At 49.6% G+C, this 23838-nt stretch overlaps 1 protein-coding gene across 3 annotated transcripts in view; it reads right to left on the bottom strand.

The window, feature by feature from the left end:
* The window catches only part of INTS3 (integrator complex subunit 3), a 75794-nt gene extending 53450 nt beyond the window's left edge, over positions 1 to 22344 (bottom strand). For 2 of the 3 annotated variants that reach the window (XM_073563085.1, XM_073563087.1), the window contains exons 1-4: positions 21156 to 22343; positions 20307 to 20390; positions 13846 to 13929; positions 615 to 728 (exon numbers count right to left, since the gene is read on the bottom strand). In XM_073563085.1, the coding sequence (XP_073419186.1) occupies positions 615 to 728; positions 13846 to 13929; positions 20307 to 20390; positions 21156 to 21224 (351 nt within the window). In that variant the 5' untranslated portion in view covers positions 21225 to 22343. Of the gene's footprint in view, positions 1 to 614; positions 729 to 13845; positions 13930 to 20306; positions 20391 to 21155 lie in introns of all 3 variants that reach the window. The other variant, XM_073563086.1, reaches the window with a different exon arrangement.
* Positions 22345 to 23838: the final 1494 nt, after the last annotated feature.

Below are 23838 nucleotides of genomic sequence, written 5' to 3'. Positions count from 1 at the left end.
ATAAATCCTCCTGTAATATAAAATTGTCCTCCTCTGTATTGATTACCCTGCAGAGTTTAGTGTCATCTGCAAATATTGAAATTCTACTCTATGCCCCCTACAAGGTCATTAATAAATATGTTAAAAAGAAGCGGGCCCAATACTGACTCCTGTGCTAACCTTGACCCAGTCCGAGTGTTCTCCATTAATAACCACCCTTTGTTTCCTATCCCTGAGCCAGCTCTTAACCCACTTACACATATTTTCCCCTATCCCCATTGTTCTCATTTTATGTATCAACCTTTTGTGTGGCACCGTATCAAAAGCTTTTGAAAACTCCATGTACACCACAGCCACTGCATTTCCTTGGTCCAGTCCGGAACTTACCTCTTCATAAAAGCTTATCAGATTAGTCTGACAGGAATGGTCCTTTGTAAACCCATGTTGATATTGGGTCATAAGGTTATTCTTCTCCAGATACTCCAGTATAGTATCTCTTAGAAAACCCTCCAGGATTTTACCCGCAGTTGAGGTTAAACTTACTGGCCTATAATTTCCAAGTATATTCTGGCATCATGCAGAATATTGCCATCACCTGGAGGAAGCCCCGCCTCTGCGTAGATGGCACCCCCTACCTGCGTCCGACACGTGTCCTGAAGCTTCAGATACTTCTCCATTAGCAGCTGGTTGATTTTGTTGAGTACGATGTTCATGCCATCGCGGCTGACGAGCGCCAAGTCGCGGTAACTCTGCAGAGAGAGGGAAGAAATGGGTGAATCATCAACATGTAAGCTACAGTAGGTGCGATTGCCCCCTTTTAAGGACCCCACACTTGTGTGTCATGTGACTGGTTACCATCCTGACGGTTTTGGAGCAGAGAGGACCCCAATTTCCAGCAGCGGTCATTATGCGCACTCTCTTCAAAGCTTTCTATTTTTCAGAAAAATTCCTTTTTCGCTTGTTATGTAGCCGATTCAGCAGCCACCATCATGTACACTTCTGTCACAACTGCCACCATTACCTTAGCTTCCCAGTGCAGACTGGATGTGTTTTCCGGTACAAAGAAACCTCTGTGTTCACACACCAGAGAGCACCGCACTAGTAGCCCCAGTGCGAGACGCTTCACATCACATAAATAAAAGATGAGGCAGGGGTTCGATGTCTCCACACTGCCTAGTACTGCAACGGTTTTCATGTGGGGGGCTCAGACGCAGGTGGATTCCTTGATACCTCCAAGCCGAGCTCAGTGTCAAGTCGGCATCTAAGCGACAGATCCAATTATCTGGAGCCGAGCATCCTGCAGCAGAGCCCAAGACACGGATCAAAAGCCACGTCAGGAAGAAGAACTAACGAGAGCGATACGGGAGACGCGAAAAGAGGGCAGGCAAGCGAGACAGAAGCAAGCTACAAAGTGAGAGAAAAAGTTAAAAAAAAAAAAAAAAAAAGGCAAGAAATGAGCATGAGAAAAAAACGGAAAATAGCAGCCAGGAAGGCGAAGAGGGCAGAATGCAAAAGAGAAAAGAAAGCGAGAAGGAGAATGCAAAAGAGAAAAGAAAGCGAGAAAGACAGAAAACAATAAAGGGTCATTCCATTTCAAGTGTTCCTAATCTGATTTTTTTTTTATCTTACATCTTAGGATATTTATTTTCTTTGGTGTTTTTGAAGTGCTATTTTAAATAAAAATTAGAAGTTTTGAATTTTTACCTTCATTAGTTAGTTTTTTAGGGATTTCTAAAGTTTTGAACAAAAAAAAAAAAAGAATGTTGGGCTTGTGCGAGTTTACAATTGTAAGGGGTATTCCCATCTCCAGGATCCTATCCCAATATGTAGACAGTGTAATAAAATTAGCAAATTCCTCGAACTAGAAATGTATTCGCTTTTCTGATTCGCTGTCACTTTCCTCATGTACAGCCATTGCAGGACCTTAGATATCCATGGTTACGTCCACTGAAAGTGACAGCTAGCTGCTAGTGGTCGTAACCATGGATACCTAGGGTCCTGCAATTCCTGCAAACGAGCAAAGACGTAGTGAACGAAAAAGCAATGCTACATTTCTAGTTGGAGGAATTTGCTAATAGACACACCGTCGACATAGTGGGATGGGATCCTGGAGATGTGCGAGGCATCATTATGTCACACGGCTGTTGATATTTTGTTTTGGAGGAGTCAATTTCTAAATTTTGATGGGTGAATTCACCACCTGACATGTCCTTTCTCAAGGTTTTAAAAATGATAGAACAGCAGTTAAATCATCAAACTGTAGAATGAAATCTGAACTAGTCTTAATAGGACGTGGTTACAACTCTTGAGTAACTATGTCATGTGTCTGCTGGTCTTGGAGCAGAAGGTGCGGGAGTCACTTCTACATCATCATGTGCGGTGCCGATCATATCCTCAGTCACATGAGCAGTTATGTCAGCCATTGCCAATCTTGTGTCAACAATCACGTCACGGCCGTCACACAGTGAAACGTCCTTGTTTTCATGGTTTCCCTACATGGGATGACAGTGCGGCATCGCTGAGTCCCTGCAATGGCTTCGGCTTTTGGTACCGATGTGTCACATTCTCCTATTCTTCGCAGTCCTGGTTTCTACATGAACTGGATGTTACAAACATTTTTCTCACTCCGGATGCAAAGTTGCATGGATGTTAAGATTTGATGTGAATGTGACATGAGGAGGCCATCCAGAGCAGCAAGAACTCCTACACCAAACACCTCTGTGACGAGAGCAGTGGCAAAAAAGTGCCGCTCAGCTTCACTCCAGAATCTGTCTTGTGATGGCAGACATGCATAAAGCTTCTTCTGTGGTCATGCTGTGCATAGCCGTCCTCAGCCATCCACTTCCCTCCCCCAGTCACAAGCTCCATGGTGTGCAGCACATACCGAGTTATGCACCACGACCCTCAGTCAGGACACAATTCATAGGTCGCAAGGCAGCACACAATTCATGGGTCACAGGGCAGCACATACTGAGTGCACCACAGGGCAGCACATACTGACTGTGCACCACGACCACCAGCCAGGACACAATTCATGGGTCACAGGGCAGCACATACTGACTGTGCACCACGACCACCAGCCAGGACACAATTCATGGGTCACAGGGCAGCACATACTGACTGTGCACCACAAACACCAGGCAGGACAATTCATGAGTCACAGGGCAACACATACTGACTGTGCACCACGACCACCAGCCAGAACACAATTCATGGGTCACAGGGCAACACATACTGACTGTGCACCACGACCACCAGCCAGAACACAATTCATGGGTCACAGGGCAACACATACTGACTGTGCACCACGACCACCAGCCAGAACACAATTCATGGGTCACAGGGCAGCACATACTGACTGTGCACCACGACCACCAGCCAGGACACAATTCATGGGTCACAGGGCAGCACATACTGACTGTGCACCACGACCACCAGCCAGGACACAATTCATGGGTCACAGGGCAACACATACTGACTGTGCACCACGACCACCAGCCAGGACACAATTCATGGGTCACAGGGCAGCACATACTGACTGTGCACCACGACCACCAGCCAGGACACAATTCATGGGTCACAGGGCAGCACATACTGACTGTGCACCACAAACACCAGGCAGGACAATTCATGGGTCACAGGGCAACACATACTGACTGTGCACCACGACCACCAGCCAGAACACAATTCATGGGTCACAGGGCAACACATACTGACTGTGCACCACGACCACCAGCCAGAACACAATTCATGGGTCACAGGGCAACACATACTGACTGTGCACCACGACCACCAGCCAGAACACAATTCATGGGTCACAGGGCAGCACATACTGACTGTGCACCACGACCACCAGCCAGGACACAATTCATGGGTCACAGGGCAGCACATACTGACTGTGCACCACGACCACCAGCCAGAACACAATTCATGGGTCACAGGGCAACACATACTGACTGTGCACCACGACCACCAGCCAGAACACAATTCATGGGTCACAGGGCAACACATACTGACTGTGCACCACGACCACCAGCCAGAACACAATTCATGGGTCACAGGGCAGCACATACTGACTGTGCACCACGACCACCAGCCAGGACACAATTCATGGGTCACAGGGCAGCACATACTGACTGTGCACCACGACCACCAGCCAGGACACAATTCATGGGTCACAGGGCAACACATACTGACTGTGCACCACGACCACCAGCCAGAACACAATTCATGGGTCACAGGGCAACACATACTGACTGTGCACCACGACCACCAGCCAGAACACAATTCATGGGTCACGGGGCAGCACATACTGACTGTGCACCACGGCCACCAGTCAGGACACAATTCATGGGTCACAGGGCAGCACATACTGTGTGCGCACCACAAACACCAGGCAGGACACAATTCATGGGTCACAGGGCAACACATACTGACTGTGCACCACGACCACCAGCCAGAACACAATTCATGGGTCACAGGGCAACACATACTGACTGTGCACCACGACCACCAGCCAGGACACAATTCATGGGTCACAGGGCAACACATACTGACTGTGCACCACGACCACCATCCAGAACACAATTCATGGGTCACAGGGCAACACATACTGACTGTGCACCACAAACACCAGGCAGGACACAATTCATAGGTCATAGGGCAACACATACTGACTGTGCACCACGACGACCAGCCAGGACACAATTCATAAGTCACAGGGCAGCACATACTGACTGTGCACCACGACCACCAGCCAGGACACAATTCATGGGTCACAGGGCAACACATACTGACTGTGCACCACGACCACCAGCCAGAACACAATTCATGGGTCACAGGGCAACACATACTGACTGTGCACCACGACCACCAGCCAGAACACAATTCATGGGTCACGGGGCAGCACATACTGACTGTGCACCACAAACACGAGGCAGGACAATTCATGGGTCACAGGGCAACACATACTGACTGTGCACCACGACCACCAGCCAGAACACAATTCATGGGTCACAGGGCAACACATACTGACTGTGCACCACGACCACCAGCCAGAACACAATTCATGGGTCACAGGGCAGCACATACTGTGTGCGCACCACAAACACCAGGCAGGACACAATTCATGGGTCACAGGGCAGCACATACTGAGTGTGCACCACAAACACCAGGCAGGACACAATTCATGGGTCACAGGGCAGCACATACTGAGTGTGCACCACAACCACCAGGCAGGACACAATTCATAGGTCATAGGGCAACACATACTGACTGTGCACCACGACCACCAGGCAGGACACAATTCATAGGTCACAGGGCAACACATACTGACTGTGCACCACGACCACCAGCCAGGACACAATTCATGGGTCACAGGGCAGCACATACTGAGTGTGCACCACAAAACACCAGGCAGGACACAATTCATGGGTCACAGGGCAGCACATACTGACTTTGCACCACGACCACCAGGCAGGACACAATTCATAGGTCATAGGGCAACACATACTGACTGTGCACCACGATGACCAGCCAGGACACAATTCATAGGTCACAGGGCAACACATACTGACTGTGTACCACGACCACCAGCCAGGACACAATTCATGGGTCACAGGGCAACACATACTGACTGTGCACCACGACCACCAGCCAGAACACAATTCATGGGTCACGGGGCAGCACATACTGACTGTGCACCACGGCCACCAGTCAGGACACAATTCATGGGTCACAGGGCAGCACATACTGTGTGCGCACCACAAACACCAGGCAGGACACAATTCATGGGTCACAGGGCAACACATACTGACTGTGCACCACGACCACCAGCCAGAACACAATTCATGGGTCACAGGGCAACACATATTGACTGTGCACCACGACCACCAGCCAGGACACAATTCATGGGTCACAGGGCAACACATACTGACTGTGCACCACGACCACCAGCCAGAACACAATTCATGGGTCACAGGGCAACACATACTGACTGTGCACCACGACCACCAGCCAGAACACAATTCATGGGTCACGGGGCAGCACATACTGACTGTGCACCACGACCACCAGTCAGGACACAATTCATGGGTCACAGGGCAGCACATACTGTGTGCGCACCACAAACACCAGGCAGGACACAATTCATAGGTCATAGGGCAACACATACTGACTGTGCACCACGACGACCAGCCAGGACACAATTCATAAGTCACAGGGCAACACATACTGACTGTGCACCACGACCACCAGCCAGGACACAATTCATGGGTCACAGGGCAGCACATACTGACTATGCACCACGACCACCAGCCAGGACACAATTCATGGGTCACAGGGCAGCACATACTGACTGTGCACCACGACCACCAGCCAGGACACAATTCATGGGTCACAGGGCAACACATACTGACTGTGCACCACGACCACCAGCCAGAACACAATTCATGGGTCACAGGGCAACACATACTGACTGTGCACCACGACCACCAGCCAGAACACAATTCATGGGTCACGGGGCAGCACATACTGACTGTGCACCACGACCACCAGTCAGGACACAATTCATGGGTCACAGGGCAGCACATACTGTGTGCGCACCACAAACACCAGGCAGGACACAATTCATGGGTCACAGGGCAGCACATACTGAGTGTGCACCACAACCACCAGGCAGGACACAATTCATGGGTCACAGGGCAGCACATACTGAGTGTGCACCACAACCACCAAGCAGGACACAATTCATAGGTCATAGGGCAACACATACTGACTGTGCACCACGACCACCAGGCAGGACACAATTCATGGGTCACAGGGCAGCACATACTGAGTGTGCACCACAACCACCAAGCAGGACACAATTCATAGGTCACAGGGCAACACATACTGACTGTGCACCACGACCACCAGCCAGGACACAATTCATGGGTCACAGGGCAGCACATACTGAGTGTGCACCACAAAACACCAGGCAGGACACAATTCATGGGTGACAGGGCAGCACATACTGACTTTGCACCACGACCACCAGGCAGGACACAATTCATAGGTCATAGGGCAACACATACTGACTGTGCACCACGACGACCAGCCAGGACACAATTCATAGGTCACAGGGCAACACATACTGACTGTGTACCACGACCACCAGCCAGGACACAATTCATGGGTCACAGGGCAACACATACTGACTGTGCACCACGACCACCAGCCAGAACACAATTCATGGGTCACGGGGCAGCACATACTGACTGTGCACCACGGCCACCAGTCAGGACACAATTCATGGGTCACAGGGCAGCACATACTGTGTGCGCACCACAAACACCAGGCAGGACACAATTCATGGGTCACAGGGCAACACATACTGACTGTGCACCACGACCACCAGCCAGAACACAATTCATGGGTCACAGGGCAACACATACTGACTGTGCACCACGACCACCAGCCAGGACACAATTCATGGGTCACAGGGCAACACATACTGACTGTGCACCACGACCACCAGTCAGAACACAATTCATGGGTCACAGGGCAGCACATACTGTGTGCGCACCACAAACACCAGGCAGGACACAATTCATAGGTCATAGGGCAACACATACTGACTGTGCACCACGACGACCAGCCAGGACACAATTCATAAGTCACAGGGCAACACATACTGACTGTGCACCACGACCACCAGCCAGGACACAATTCATGGGTCACAGGGCAGCACATACTGACTATGCACCACGACCACCAGCCAGGACACAATTCATGGGTCACAGGGCAGCACATACTGACTGTGCACCACGACCACCAGCCAGGACACAATTCATGGGTCACAGGGCAACACATACTGACTGTGCACCACGACCACCAGCCAGAACACAATTCATGGGTCACAGGGCAACACATACTGACTGTGCACCACGACCACCAGCCAGAACACAATTCATGGGTCACGGGGCAGCACATACTGACTGTGCACCACGACCACCAGTCAGGACACAATTCATGGGTCACAGGGCAGCACATACTGTGTGCGCACCACAAACACCAGGCAGGACACAATTCATGGGTAACAGGGCAGCACATACTGAGTGTGCACCACAAACACCAGGCAGGACACAATTCATGGGTCACAGGGCAGCACATACTGAGTGTGCACCACAACCACCAGGCAGGACACAATTCATAGGTCATAGGGCAACACATACTGACTGTGCACCACGACCACCAGGCAGGACACAATTCATAGGTCACAGGGCAACACATACTGACTGTGCACCACGACCACCAGCCAGGACACAATTCATGGGTCACAGGGCAGCACATACTGAGTGTGCACCACAAAACACCAGGCAGGACACAATTCATGGGTCACAGGGCAGCACATACTGACTTTGCACCACGACCACCAGGCAGGACACAATTCATAGGTCATAGGGCAACACATACTGACTGTGCACCACGACGACCAGCCAGGACACAATTCATAGGTCACAGGGCAACACATACTGACTGTGTACCACGACCACCAGCCAGGACACAATTCATGAGTCACAGGGCAGCACATACTGAGTGTGCACCACAAAACACCAGGCAGGACACAATTCATGGGTCACAGGGCAGCACATACTGAATCTGCACCACGACCACCAGCCAGGACACAATTCATGGGTCACAGGGCAGCACATACTGACTGTGCACCACAAACACCAGGCAGGACACAATTCATGGGTCACAGGGCAACACATACTGACTGTGCACCATGACGACCATCCAGGACACAATTCATGGGTCTCAGGGCAGCACATACTGAGTGTGTACCACAAACACCAGGCAGGACACAATTCATGGGTCACAGGGAAGCACATACTGAGTGTGTACCACAAACACCAGGCAGGACACAATTCATGGGTCACAGGGAAGCACATACTGAGTGTGCACTGTGCACCATGATCACCAGCCAGGACACAATTCATGGGTCACACGGCAGCACATACTGAGTGTGCAAACACCAGGCAGGACACAATTCATGGGTCACAGGGCAGCACATACTGAGTGTGCACCACAAACACCAGCCAGGATACAATTCATGGGTCACAGGGCAGCACATACTGAGTGTGCACCACAAACACCAGGCAGGACACAATTCCTAGGTCGCAGGGCAGCAGATTTTGAAAATTCTATTTTGGCAGAAATTGAATAACAAAATTAAAAAAAAATTAATAGGCCTCTTTCAAATTGACAAGAACCAGCCTCTTGTGCCCAGGTGTTTTCTTACCTTCACAGACAGTGTTTCCTGCCAGGCATAATTCAGCTCACATAATCACTATTGTAGGAACCTTAAGGCCCCGTCTCACTAAGCGACATACCAGCGATACCGACACCGATATCAAGGTGTCAGGATCGCTAGTAAGTCGCTATGTGATCGCTGATGAGCTGTCACACAGACAGCTTCACCAGCGATCAGCACAGCGATGCCGAGCGCCCGGCATCGCTTGCCATCCTGTAAAAAATAGAATCAAAATAAAAAATATAGCTATTCTCACCTTCCGACGTCCCGTTCAGCCATCCTGCCTCTCTCCACGCTCCGGTCCCAGTGATCCTGAATCTATATCTGAAACTGAACCTGTCAAAGACTGAACTCCTTGTGTTTCCTCCCTCTACTAATGTACCTACACCCGACATTGCCATTTCCGTCTGTGGTTCCACTATTACTCCCCAGCAACATGCCCGCTGTCTTGGGGTCATACTTGATTCCGAGCTTTCCTTTGCCCCCCACATTCGATCACTGGCTCGCTCTTGTCATCTGCACCTCAAAAACATTTCTAGAATTCGACCTTTTCTTACTTTTGACTCTGCAAAAACTCTTACTGTTTCTCTTATTCATTCTCGTCTCGACTATTGTAACTCTCTTCTAATCGGTCTCCCTCTTACAAAACTCTCCCCTCTCCAATCTGTCTTGAATGCTGCAGCCAGGATCATATTCCTCACCAATCGTTACACCGATGCCTCTACCTTGTGCCAGTCATTACACTGGCTACCCATCCACTCCAGAATTCAGTATAAACTTATTACCCTCACCCACAAAGCCCTCCATGGCTCAGCACCACCCTACATCTCCTCACTTGTTTCAGTATACCACCCTACCCGCGCCCTCCGTTCTGCTGATGACCTGAGGTTAGTATCCTCAATAGTCAGAACCTCCCACTCCCGTCTCCAAGACTTTACACGTGCCGCGCCAATTCTTTGGAATGCACTTCCCAGGTCAATACGATTAGTCCCCAATCCCCACAATTTTAAGCGTGTCCTGAAAACGCATTTATTCAGACTGGCCTATCGCCTCAACACATTAACCTAACCTATCCCTGTGTGGCAGAGCCAAAAGTTTTACCATAACCAGGTTCCCAGCATCATGTTCCCACATGCTTTATGCATCCATTAGCCCTCTGTGTCTGTACTGTTACACACTTAACATTATGGCTGGTCCATACAATCAGGGCAACTGTTACCACCCACCTTTCGTGTCTACCTCTTTCCTCATAGACTGTAAGCTTGCGAGCAGGGCCCTCACTCCTCTTGGTATTTGTTATAATCTACTGTATGTGATTATTGTTATGCTGTAATGTCTATTGTCTGTACAAATCCCCTCTGAAATGTAAAGTGCTGCGGAATATGTCGGCGCTCTAAAAATAAAATTTATTATTATTATTATTATATTATCCTTTGCACAAATGACCGCGAGATGTCACGGTCTCGCGGGATAACAAAGTCTCGCGGTCATTCGTGCAAAGGATCACTGAGACCGGAGCGTGGAGAGAGGCAGGATGGCTGAACGCGACGTCGGAAGGTGAGAATAACTATATTTTTTATTTTTTTCATTATTTTTTACACCTGATCGCTGGTCTCCCGCTGTCACACACAGCGATGCGTGCTGGCCAGCGGGAGACCAGCGACCAAAGAAATGTCCAGAGATTTCTTGCAGCGATCAGCGATACCGGCAGGGGGGCCGCTCGCTGATCGCTGTCACACACAGCGATCTCGCTGGTGAGATCGCTGTTATGTCACAAAAGTTGTGACTCAGCAGCGATCTCGCTACCGAGATTGCTTAGTGAGATGGGGCCTTTAGTCTACAGTTTATCAAATCATTCGCCTGGTTCAGGATCAGGACAAGGCACTCTTTTTTCTTCATTTATTTGGAAACCACAGGCTGAACAAATCTGAATTCCAGAATTTAAAATTGACACGGCTCATATAGTTATTTTTTGAAGTATGATCCCTTTGAGATCTCAACTTATTTTAAAATTTTTTTATATCATATTTTATTTTTGAAAACGCTTTTCGAAACTATGCTTTGCTTTTGAGTCGGCATGGGTAGAATAACACAGATACCCTGGTGACACATGGAGAGAAAGCGTGGACAGTTCTGAGTGCAGCGAGGTTTTCCCTTTCTCTATCTTGGTTTTGGCCTGAGTTATGAGCAAAAGCAAAAGGTATGAAACACAGAAATCACATTGTTTTCAAAACTTTAAACATTCATTTTAACTAAAAATATATAGAAAAATTGCACTAATTGACTTGAAATGGAGGGTCCGAAGAGGGGGAGGCACGAGGGCGAGGGTCCGAAGAGGGGGAGGCACGAGGTCCCGAAGAGGGGGAGGCACGAGGGCCCGAAGAGGGGGAGGCACGAGGTCCCGAAGAGGGGGAGGCACGAGGGCCCGAAGAGGGGGAGGCACGAGGGCCCGAAGAGGGGGAGGCACGAGAGCCCGAAGAGGGGGAGGCACGAGGGCGAGAGCCCGAAGAGGGGGAGGCACGAGGGCGAGAGCCCGAAGAGGGGGAGAGCCCGAAGAGGGGGAGAGCCCGAAGAGGGCGAGAGCCCGAAGAGGGCGAGAGCCCGAAGAGGGCGAGAGCCCGAAGAGGGGGAGAGCCCGAAGAGGGCGAGAGCCCGAAGAGGGGGAGAGCCCGAAGAGGGCGAGAGCCCGAAGAGGGGGAGGCACGAGGGCGAGAGCCCGAAGAGGGGGAGGCACGAGGGCGAGAGCCCGAAGAGGGGGAGGCACGAGGGCGAGAGCCCGAAGAGGGGGAGGCACGAGGGCGAGAGCCCGAAGAGGGGGAGGCACGAGGGCGAGAGCCCGAAGTGGGGGAGGCACGAGGGCGAGAGCCCGAAGTGGGGGAGGCACGAGGGCGAGAGCCCGAAGTGGGGGAGGCACGAGGGCGAGAGCCCGAAGTGGGGGAGGCACGAGGGCGAGAGCCCGAAGTGGGGGAGGCACGAGGGCGAGAGCCCGAAGTGGGAGAGGCACGAGGGCGAGAGCCCGAAGTGGGAGAGGCACGAGGGCGAGAGTCCGAAGTGGGAGAGGCACGAGGGCGAGAGTCCGAAGTGGGAGAGGCACGAGGGCGAGAGTCCGAAGTGGGAAAAAAAAAAGGGAGAGTCCTAAATTGGAAAAGAAAAAGTGAGAGAGAAAGTCCGAAATGGGAAAGGCAAAAGCGAGAGAGTTCGAAATGGGAAAAGAAAAAGCGAAATAGAAAAAAAAAAGGAAAAAGCGAAACAGTCCGAAAGCAAAAAGGAAAAGCGAACGTCAGAAAGCAAAAAGAAAGTGACAAAGGGCAGAGCAGAAAAGGGAATGGAATATGGAAGGAAGAAGATCTGTGAACTCCTATTACTGCTGTTAGAGGAGCTCCTTGACAGGTACAGAGATGCCAGCAGGGCAGCGCTATATACACCTCTACATAAGAAATTCTCACACAGGTTGTCAGCCTGCTTTCCACAGCTCCTGAATGATATGATTGCGTACATTCTTCCAATCCCCCTCATCAGGTTCTGGGGATACATTAGGGTCCATGAAGGGGAGTTCGCTCTCCGCTGTAAACCCGAAGCAATATTGACCAGAGAAAAAGACTGGACTCCGCGCGGTCCCTAAATCGGTGTTTGCCCCCCATTACCAACTGGAGGTTGATTAGCAGCAGAGACGCAGCGCCCCCCACCTTCCAGTACTGATAGTCTCCTACAGCTTTCCAGAAAGCAATTAGCTGCTTTAAATAAAAGTTCACAACACCCGAGATAAGCACTGCGGGGGGGGGGGGGGGAGGGGGGGGGAAGAACACCCTGAGGGCTCCACGGCGACTTATCCCTCACCTGCCTACAATATAAGAACAGACAGGAAGCTGACCAGTAACCGGAGGTCCCCCGCACTGGAAGGGCTTTTACTACACAGACCCCTCTAACCTCAGATCAGACCCCCCCCTTGGGTTTCCATTACTCCCAACCAACACCATGATATATCAGGGAGGGGCAGGGGGTGTCTCCAGGAGTGACAGGTCTGGGAAAACCCCTTGAATCACGCCACATTATCTGCCGCCACACTGGGCTGAAATCTTCTGTGCTGCCTGGCTTTTTGCAGATGGGCCTGCTGCCGGTCTCATGAGCTGACAGTCGGCACTTTCCTGCGCTCCTCGTGATCTCACGTGCCCGATTGTCATTACTCAAGAAATATGAGGAGAAAGAAAAACACTGAGCTTGCCAGGGTCGCACCCTCTCCCAGGCAGAATGTGTTTGCTTAACGTTTCCCGAAATATCAGAGGGTGCCTCCCCCTGCCCGTTACGCTGGTAATGTGGGAGCGTAGAGCGATGGGCAGCCACAGCAAGCGGGACAGAAGGGGTTAATTCAGTGTGGAGGCGGAGATGTCGGCCAAGGATGCCCTTCGCCTCGCCGGAGCGCCAGCCCAGGACGCACTTTGTTTCCACCAAAGCTATAGACCCATCACCCGCCACAGTTACAGACCAAGCACCCAGTATTTGCTCCCTTCCCCAGTGAGATGTAGAATGAGCCCTATGCCCCTCGTACATAATGTGCCATGGATGGCAATTACCTTCTGTGCCTGAGCCGCCTCTGACAGCACCAGGGTGAAGAGACCCAGGCAGACCTCCTCATGCTGACTGGCTCCTTTACAGACCTGGAAGAAGCAGACAAGACAAAATAAAGGAAGCGATGGGGAGAGCGCTCAGCGATCAAATGCGGCATGGGAGCAGAGTGCTCAGAGGCGGCATCGGGGCGCTCAAGGACAGCACCGGGGCGCTCAGGGATCAGTGGCGGAGGGGGAGCAGAGCACTCAGGAGCGGCATGGGAGAAGAATTCTCAAGAACAGCAGGGTGCTCAAGGACAGAAGGGTACAGGTGCGGCAGGGGAGCGCTCAGGTGCGGCAGGGGAGGAGCAGAGCGCTCAGGGATAGCAGGGAACCGGAGCGATCAGGTGCGGCGGGGAGCACGGGCACAGATGTAATCTGAAGGGATCAGCTGAGGATGCAGGGAGAGGATCTGCTGTGGGGGGAGGGGGGGTGTGATTTGTTAACATGGCAGCTCAGATCTCCAACCCTGTCAGTTTGTTACAATGTATTGGAGCCAGGGCTGTGGAGTCGGTAAGCCACAGTTGCGACTCCGACTCCTGGATTTTATCAGACTCCGGCTCCGACTCCTTCATAAATGGCCAATTCATAACAAATTTACTGTTGTAAAATATTAAACATCGTGCTTATTCAGTTTCTCACCTTCATATAAGTAATCAGACCACTTAGAGCAAAAACTACATTTATTAGAATACAATTAGAATATAGCAAATAACTTTTATAAACTTTTCTAAACTGTAAGTAAATATGCAATAAACACTTTTATGCAGTTAATAAGAAGAAATCTATAAATTTGTCCTCAGAAAAAGTATTGCCTCTGTCAGATCCTCCTTCATGGATGCCCTCAAATCTGATCTAATTATTTTGAGAGCAGAGAACAACCTCTCTACACTAACTTGTGTTGGTGGCAAAGCAGTAACCACTCGGGCAACATCTCTGACAATGTCAGGATACAGAGGAATCGCTTGTTGCACTGTTATTTTTGATGAACGGTCAAATTTCTCAATTTCTTTTAGTGCACATGAAAAATTCTGCTGAAATGTACTGGCTGTGTCCCTTGATGGGGATGACTCTTCTTCTATGCGGGAACGCTTTGCACGGTCCTTGTGATCCAAATATTTTTTTAAATTAAATTCTTCATCAGTTGATGATGAGGGTGAAGATGTGGCAGGACGACCAAATTCTTCTTGTTCCTCCTGACTGTTCTGCAACCCTTTCATCCTTACTGCTATTTCAAACAGAGCTTCTTTTCCTTTACTTAGCTGTTAATCATCTAGAAGAATCCGATGCATTGGGTCTACATAAACAGCTGCCAAAAGAATGTTATTTTGTAATAGTAGCTCCTCTCTCCGTTTCATTGATGTAGCAATGCCAATTGCAATTAACCCTCCTCTTTGGGACAGGCGAAACATCAGGTTCTTCCACTCCTTTAAGAAAATACCTGGAGTTAAGTCCTCTGCTTGTAATTTTTTAGTCACTGTAAATGGGTGCTCTAGCAATTTTTCCAGCTCAGTCACCTGATTCCACTGACTTTCATTTAGCGTCAGTTGAGGGTTAGCCATGTCTACAAGAAAGGTTTTCAGTTCAACCAAGCGCTGAATCATTAAGTAAATACTGCCTCATCGTGTGGCTTGATCAATAATTGCCCCTTTTCCAGCACGTCTCTTCAAAATTGAGTCAACTTTAGGGGTTCTGGCAACAGTAGCCAATTTTCTCACCTTGCCAATCAGTGCAGCAGCATGTCCTTCTTGCAGACTGTCTCTTATAGCCAGCTGTAGCGTATGCACAACACAGCGCATGTGATGAATGAAAGAACATATTGACACAGTTTCAACAAGATCTTAACTATCATGTTGCTGTTCATCTGAAGCAACTTCAGTTTGCTCCTCAGTTACAATACTGTGTTTCTCTATTTCAAACATTTCTGTGTCTGTGGACCCAGAATGTTCTTCTAGCTGCTGGTCACCATCATTACTCTCATTCATTAGCTTAATAGTACTTATCATGTTTGAAGCATTGTCAGTTACGACAGAAAGAACTTGCTCTTTTTTAAGTTCATAGTCTTGCAGAACCTTTTCCACCAAGACCTGGAGAAACTCACTGGTGTGATGAGCTTTGGTGTCTTTTACTGCCAATGTCTTGGTAACTATTTCATTTTTGTCACAAACAAATCGGACATTGATGGCAAAATAGTTCACTCTGTGACGTGTGCAGGCATCCATTTTAAGAAACAGAAAGCGTCCCTTGAGAGTTTTTTTAAGTTCTTCCTTTTGTTTAAAAGCTTCTTCGATTACTAATTTTCTAATACTCTCTCTCTCCAAGCTTGCGGGCCATTTCCCCATTCAGACACATAAAAGCTGGTTGTGAAAATAATGAAATAGGCACACTATCCTTTACAACAAGCTCTATGATCTGTTTTTTAAATGTATCTACTGTCATTGTCACAGTAACTTTGTCACTGACAAAATATCTTGCAACTGATGGCTGCAAAGTTCTCTGCTCCTTTGTTTGGCTGGAAGAGCTGGGCACTGGTTCATTGGTTTGGATGCAGTCTTTCTCATCCACTGCTTTCAGTACTTCTGGATGAAAGCGCTGCAAATGTCTCTTTAGATTAGAAGCTCTGGTAGGAGCATTTTTATCTTTGCCTGAATATGCACTCATCTTGGCTTCACAGCATTTATTTTCGTCTGGATCATTTGTCATACACTGACAGACATAATGTTTTCTATCTTGAGTGATGGTGAAATGTTCAAATACAGCTGATTTAATGTGATGCTTCTTTGACATTCTCAGGTTTTTAATTCTGCATTCACAATCCAAATGACAATTGTTTTTCCTAAAAACAATTGTACAAAATTATTGCCAGGTCGTACAACTGATATAGTGGTCAGTAATACTGTTATTATTCCTCATGTACTCACAGTTAACTGATGCAAAGTTTGTTGAAAGGACAATACTTCTTACAGTCTTCCTCTTCTGAGTAGCAGGCAGCTGTGAGATGCTTGGAAGACGCACACCTAGTATGATCTAGTCTAGAGGAGGAGCTTTACTACTAAGAATTTGCAACACATTTTCACTTTCAGTTTCATACATTGTAAGTAGGGGGGTTGGGGCAGCATGAGGTTAACCAAGTATAAGATTAGATAAGGGCAGTGGAGAACAGTGACACACAAGAAGTAAGAAATGTCTCTATCTCCAGCAGAACTGCTTATCACTGTTGTTCATAGTTTGATAGAACATATATATTTGAGTAACATTTATAAAATTCATATGAAAGTTCAATTATGAAATATTAATACATTTTTTTTTAAAGCTGGAGTCGGAACATTTCTACCGACTCCGACCAAAACTAACTCCGACTCCACAGCCCTGATTGGAGCAGGTGTCATCTGGCATCTACCGTGTTTCCCCGAATATAAGACAGTGTCTTACATTCTTTTGACCCCCAAAAGTCCCACTATGTCTTACTTTCGGGGTATGTCTTATATTAGAAAAAAAAAAAAGACGATTTTTGTTTTAACCAAAAAATAACATTTATTAACAAGCTGAACAGTGTGGTGTTCAGTATCCCACAGCCTGCCATTGTACAGTATCCCACAGCCTGCCATTACGGTATGGTACAGTATCCCACAGCCATTGCTTACCGGATGGCGATTCCTCTGCGGTGCGGGGCAGGGCAGGCTTCTTCTTCCTCGTGCAGGGGGACACTGGCCAATGAGCGGTGACGTCAGGGCGGCGGCCGGGCTCACAGAAGCCGCTGGGCCAATCAGCGAGGCCCTGACTTCTGGCCGGGCGGGGGGACACAGTGGGACACTGCCTACCTAATGAGCGGTGACGTCAGGGCGGCCGGCGGGCGGGCTCACAGAAGCCACTGGGCCAATCAGAGAGGCCCTGACTTCTGCCCGGGGGACACAGGCACCGGTACCGGTATGTTAAACCTAATGCATTATACCGGTACCGCACAACGTCTTACTTTCGGGGCACCGCTGATCCGCTATGTCTTATAAACGGGGGATGTCTTACATTAGGCATCCCCCATTATTCCCCTAGTACGTCTTACATTCGGGGGTGTCTTATATTCGGGGAAAGGCGGTATACAGGTAGGATACACTGTAATGAATCTCCAGTTGTGGAGATTTAAGAAAGGTTTTCTGTCAATGTTATTTCCATTCACTGGCAGCAAGCAGAGACTTCATACAGGACGGCTGTGCTACAGTGGAGACGGAGATAAGTGACAGAGACCAGAAATCAGGGCTGTGGAGTCGGTGCTCATTTTGGTGGAATCGGAATAAAATGGACCGACTCTGACTCCTAAAATATATAATAAATTGGGTACAGTAGTTCAATGCAGAATGTGCTGAATATTTTTTCATAGGAATTTGGGAAAGTTATGAAATGTCCTATAAATGCTGTTCTATTCCTGATCTAAGGCTACATTCACACACAGCGTTTTTGCTGCGTTTTTTGAGGATACGTTTTTCAGCTGCAAAAGCAGATCAGTGTTTTAAAAAACCGCATCACCTGAAAGGTTTTTGAGCTCATAGAGAATGTTTTCAATAGCAAAAGCAGATTAGAAAAACGCCACACAAACGGACATGCTCATTCAGCCCAAAAACGGATCCTCACAAAACAATGTGTCTGAATGTCAGATCTTGAAACCCAATGACTTTGCTGGGATGCCCGGAGTCACTGCATTTTACTGCAAAAAACGGATCCCCAAAAACGCTGTGTGTGAATCATGGCCGCGAGGGGCAAGGGGGGCAGCTGCCCCCAACCCCCCTAGAAGCAGGGACACGCACCTATCAAAACTCACTTGTATGCTGCAGTGCTCCCGTCCTGCACCGGCTCCAGACTGCAGGGGGCAATTTCCCCTCCTCTGTCCTGTCTTCTGCCGTCTTCACCAGAGAGAGGAGGGGGAGGGGTGCCTGCCCTGCACAGGATCTGATTCCTGGGCCCCGAGATGGGGAAAGTTGTGCACAGCTGGCAATAAGATATAGTCTGCAAGAGGGACATGCTGGAAATCTGACTGGAAAAGTGAGGAAATTGTTTATTGCCGCCAGAACCCCTAAAATTGATTCCATCTTGAAGAGACGTGCTGGGAAAGGGGCAATTGTTGATCAAGCCACTCGGTGGGGCAGCACTTATTTAATGATTGAGCGATTGCTTGATCAAAAACCGTTTCTTATAATTAAGGCGAACCCTCAGGTAACACTACATGAAGGTCAATGGACACAGGTGGCTGAATTGAAGGAATTGCTTAATCACCCATTTACCGTGACTAAAAAGTTACCAGCTGCGGATTTAACTCCTGGCATTTTCATAAGGGAGTGGAAGAACTTGCTATTTTGCCTGTCCCAATGAGGAGGTATAATCGCAGATGGCATTGCTGCTTCAATGAAACGGAGAGAGACACAGCTATTGGAAAATAAAATTTTTCTGGCAGCTGTTTATGTGGACCCAAGTCACCGTATATTGCTTGATGATCAACAGTTTACTAAAGGAAAAGAAGCTCTGACTGAGGTAGCAGTTAGGATGAGTGGCCTACAGGAAGACTGCCAGGCGCAAGAGGACTTGGGTCCTGACAGTGCTACTGCTGCCATATCTTCATCCTCATCAGATGAGGACTTTGACTTTGACAAGTATTTGGATGATATGGAGCAGGCAAAGCGTTGCTGCAAGGAAAAAGACTTCACTCCGTCTCCTATAGCAAGCAGATTGACCATATTTCAGCAAAATGTTTCACTTGCTCTCAAAGAAATAGAAAAATTCAACCGTTCATCAAAACTGACTGTGCATGAGGCAATTCCTTTATACCCGGAAATTGTTAGAGATGTTGCCCATGTGGTTACGGCTTTGCCTCCAACCCAAGTTAGTGTAGAGAGGTTGTTCTCTGGCCTTAAAATTATTAGGTCATCTATGAAGGAGGATCTGATGGAGGCAATTCTATTTCTTAGAACAAATTCATAGACTGCACAAATGTTTAGTATGTTTTTGTTGAAACCGTTTTTTTGCCACTTACATAGTTTATTACATAGTGTTATATATATATGTAATCGATATTACATAGTGTATTACATATTTACAATTTATTACAGTTTTGTGTTCTAAAGTTGTATTCCAATAAATATATATTATGTTCTATCTAAATATCTTGATTATTGTATCATAAAAATGATTAAATGTCTGATGTTCACATTGTACTACAATAAATTTGTCACTTAAATATAAGCAATATATGTGGGAGTCGGTGTAAGGGAAATTGAGGAGTCGGGAGTCACAGGTTTGGCTTACCGACTCCACAGCCCTGCCAGAAATAAAGAGGAAATGTGGTTCCCAAATATAGATATTATGAGATTGGGGGTCTGCACATTGGTGAGTAAAAGGGTAGCCTTCACGAACCCATAGTCTGGAGTGGTGAAAATACTTACATAAGCGTTCAGTGCGTCGTTGGCCTCTCGCTCAGACACGCCGTTAGTCATAGAGGTGACCAGTGCCACGCAGCGCTCCAGCCTCTGAAAGACACAACAGGCCAGTCACATGGGAGGTGCTCTCTGCAGGGATGATCCCCACTAACACCACCCTCCAATATCCGGGCGGGGTATCAAGAGTGCAGAAGGATCTGTCATAAGCAGACTACAGCTCCCAGGGTACAAAGTGGTCCCTGATCCGTGCACTGGTTTCTGATTATCGCACCCCCTCTGAGGAAGAACGCAAAGACTAATTATCAAAGCTGCTAATGAGCAGACAGGCGATAAGTGGGCGAGGTGCAGGATGAAGGGCGCACAGGATCTGGACTACAGCATCAAAGCCCCTCGCTATCTGCGGAGGGGAGCGGTCCTTGGTGACAGAAGCCGACCATTACACATTCCCTCTGAACTGTGCCCTCCGGGCCCCCAAACCCACGCACAAAGAGAATCAGTGATGCAGCGCGAGGGCCCGGCAATTGTAGGAGTCATTAACTCTGTCCATACCAGACACCGCAAGCAGCACAGATCATACAATACCGGGGGGGCACCCCGCAAGGGCCGGCCCCTGGTAATGAGCCGTGACCCTCGAGAGCAGTAGCACAAGACTGATGCCCTCATTACAGCACAATGGTTTAATTGGTCATTAACCTGACCCCACTACGGGAGACAGTCATCATGGCAACTGAGTAAACACGAACCCGATGTTTCCCCCTGTAACCTTGGCATGTACGTGGTGCGGATAACCACTGCAGATGGTGCTCCCCAGACATGTACAAGCTGCAAAACCATCCTTGCCCCCAGACAAGTTACCTCCTCCAGTTCATCCTTGGCGTCCAGGCTGGTGGAGATCAACAATTTGCCTTTGGATTTTTGCTCCATTGTGGGAGCGTCTCTTCTTATTGCTTGGCTATAATTAGAGGGGGACTCAACACTATATAGAAGGAATGAGGGGATATTTGGGGGGATGTGACATAACCCCCAGACATTTACAGGAAAATTAGAAGGGACAGCTATCAAATAAGTGAGCACCTCTAAAAACAAAAAAATTGGGTGTCACTAAAGAGCATTGGAGGTGGGGGTAACTATATAACAGACTGATCAGGGGCGTTACATAGAGATGTGGGGGTGTATAGGAAGGATTGGAGACCCCTGGTTACACTGAGGGGCTATGGGAAGGATGGAAGAGCCCTGATTACACTGGGGGGCTATGAGTAGGTTGGGAGACCCCTGGTTACACTGGGGGACTATGAGAATGATGGGAGACCCCTGGCTACACTGGGGGGGGGCTATGGGAAGAATGGGATAAACCTGGTTTCACTGGGCGGGGTCTATGGCAAGGATGAGAGAGCCCTGGTTACTCTGGGGCGGCTATGTGGAAGGATAGGTGAGCCTTACACTGGGGGGGCTATGGCAAGGATGGGAAACCACTGGTTACACTGGGGGGCTATGGCAAGGATGGCAGAGCCCTGGGTATGCTGGGGGGGGCTATGAGAAGGATGGGAGAGCCCTGGGTATGCTGGGGGGGCTATGAGAAGGATGGGAGAGCCCTGGGTATGCTGGGGGGTTATGGGAAGAATGGGGGAGTCCTGAATATGTTAGGGGGATAGGAGAAGGAAGCAAGAGCCCTGAGTATAATGGGGGGCTATAGGAAGAATGGGAGAGCCCTGGGTATGCTGGGGGGCTAAGACAGTTGGGAGACCCCTGGCTACACAGGGGGGCTATGGTAAGGTTGGGGTACCCCAGGTCCTAACAGTGGCCTCTTGGATGTATGGGGTACCCCTGTCTACCTATAAGGGGCTCTTCAAAGCCTGGGAGTATAGCGCTATGACGTGGACTCAAACGGTTGGTATTCGTCTTGTCTCCGGTCTGTACGGCCTCCCTGAGCTGCACAACGTCTCAAAACGGCGTTAGAAGGTCTCTCCCCGCACACAGGAAACCATCCAGAGCCCAACAACCGACCGCCGGAAGCTCCCGCCCTCTCCTGCGGCTAACCAATCACATCACGAAGAATACCATGACTGACGGCAGTTTCCCTTGCCCTCTCTCGTGACGTTTACGGCTGCTGGCAACAAGCGGACATGTTTGTTGAGGGCGCTCTGCCAGTGGTTGACTTGTTCGGTGATTCCTGGCAGCGTGACAGCATCATCTCTGGGGGTTCAGAGTCCACCATTATAAGATGCTGGGTGCCCCCTCAGGCCGTCATGGTAACTGTACTATAGGTAACGGTAGCTTCAAACAATGGAGTAAACACGAGGAAATTTGTACCCAAATGACACCAGGAAATACTGCCCCGCTGCTAACCCACAGAGTCCTCCACACGGAAAAGTGCCCCCTACGCAGAATACTGCCCCCCACACGGAATACTGCCCCCCACACGGAATACTGCCCCCCACCCAGAATACTGCCTCCCACGCAGAATACTGCCCCCCACACGGAATACTGCCCCCCACACGGAATAGTGCCCCCCACGCAGAATACTGCCTCTCACACGGAATACTGCCCCCCACACGGAATACTGCCCCCCACGCAGAATACTACCCCCCACCCAGAATACTGCCTCCCACGCAGAATACTGCCCCCCACACGGAATAGTGCCCCCCACACAGAATACTGCCTCTCACACGGAATAATGCCTCCCACGCAGAATACTGCCTCTCACACGGAATAGTGCCCCCCCACACGGAATAGTGCACCCCACACAGAATACTGCCTCCCACGCAGAATACTGCCCCCCACACGGAATAGTGCCCCCCACACGGAATAGTGCCCCCCACACAGAATACTGCATCTCACACGGAATACTGCCCCCCACGCAGAATACTGCCCCCCACACGGAATATTGCCCCCCACGCAGAATACTGCCCCCCACACGGAATAGTGCCCCCCACGCAGAATACTGCCCCCCACACGGAATAGTGCCTCCCACGCAGAATACTGCCCCCTACGCAGACTACTGCCCCCCACACGGAATAGTGCCCCCCACGCAGAATACTGCCCCCACACGGAATAGTGCCCCCCACGCAGAATACTGCCCCCACACGGAATAGTGCCTCCCAAGGCAGAATACTGTCCCCTACGCAGACTACTGCCCCCCACACGGAATAGTGCCTCCCACGCAGAATACTGCCCCCCACACGGAATAGTGCCCCCCACGCAGAATACTGCCCCCCACACGGAATAGTGCCCCCCACGCAGAATACTGCCCCCCACACGGAATAGTGCCCCCCGCACAGAATACTGCCCCCTACGCAGAATACTGCCCCCACACGGAATAGTGCCCCGACGCAGAATACTGCCCCCCACACGGAATAGTGCCTCCCACGCAGAATACTGCCCCCCACACGGAATAGTGCCCCCCACGCAGAATACTGCCCCCACACGGAATAGTGCCTTCCATGCAGAATACTGCCCCCTACGCAGACTACTGCCCCCCATACGGAATAGTGCCTCCCACGCAGAATACTGCCCCCCACACGGAATAGTGCCCCCCACG

This window comes from Dendrobates tinctorius, unplaced genomic scaffold (assembly GCF_039654945.1).
Source record: "Dendrobates tinctorius isolate UK_male_01 unplaced genomic scaffold, ASM3965494v1 ptg000377l, whole genome shotgun sequence".
NCBI lineage: Eukaryota > Metazoa > Chordata > Amphibia > Anura > Dendrobatidae > Dendrobates > Dendrobates tinctorius.
Note: the sequence above shows the minus strand (reverse complement) of the source record. Positions and strands in the feature narration are given on the sequence as shown.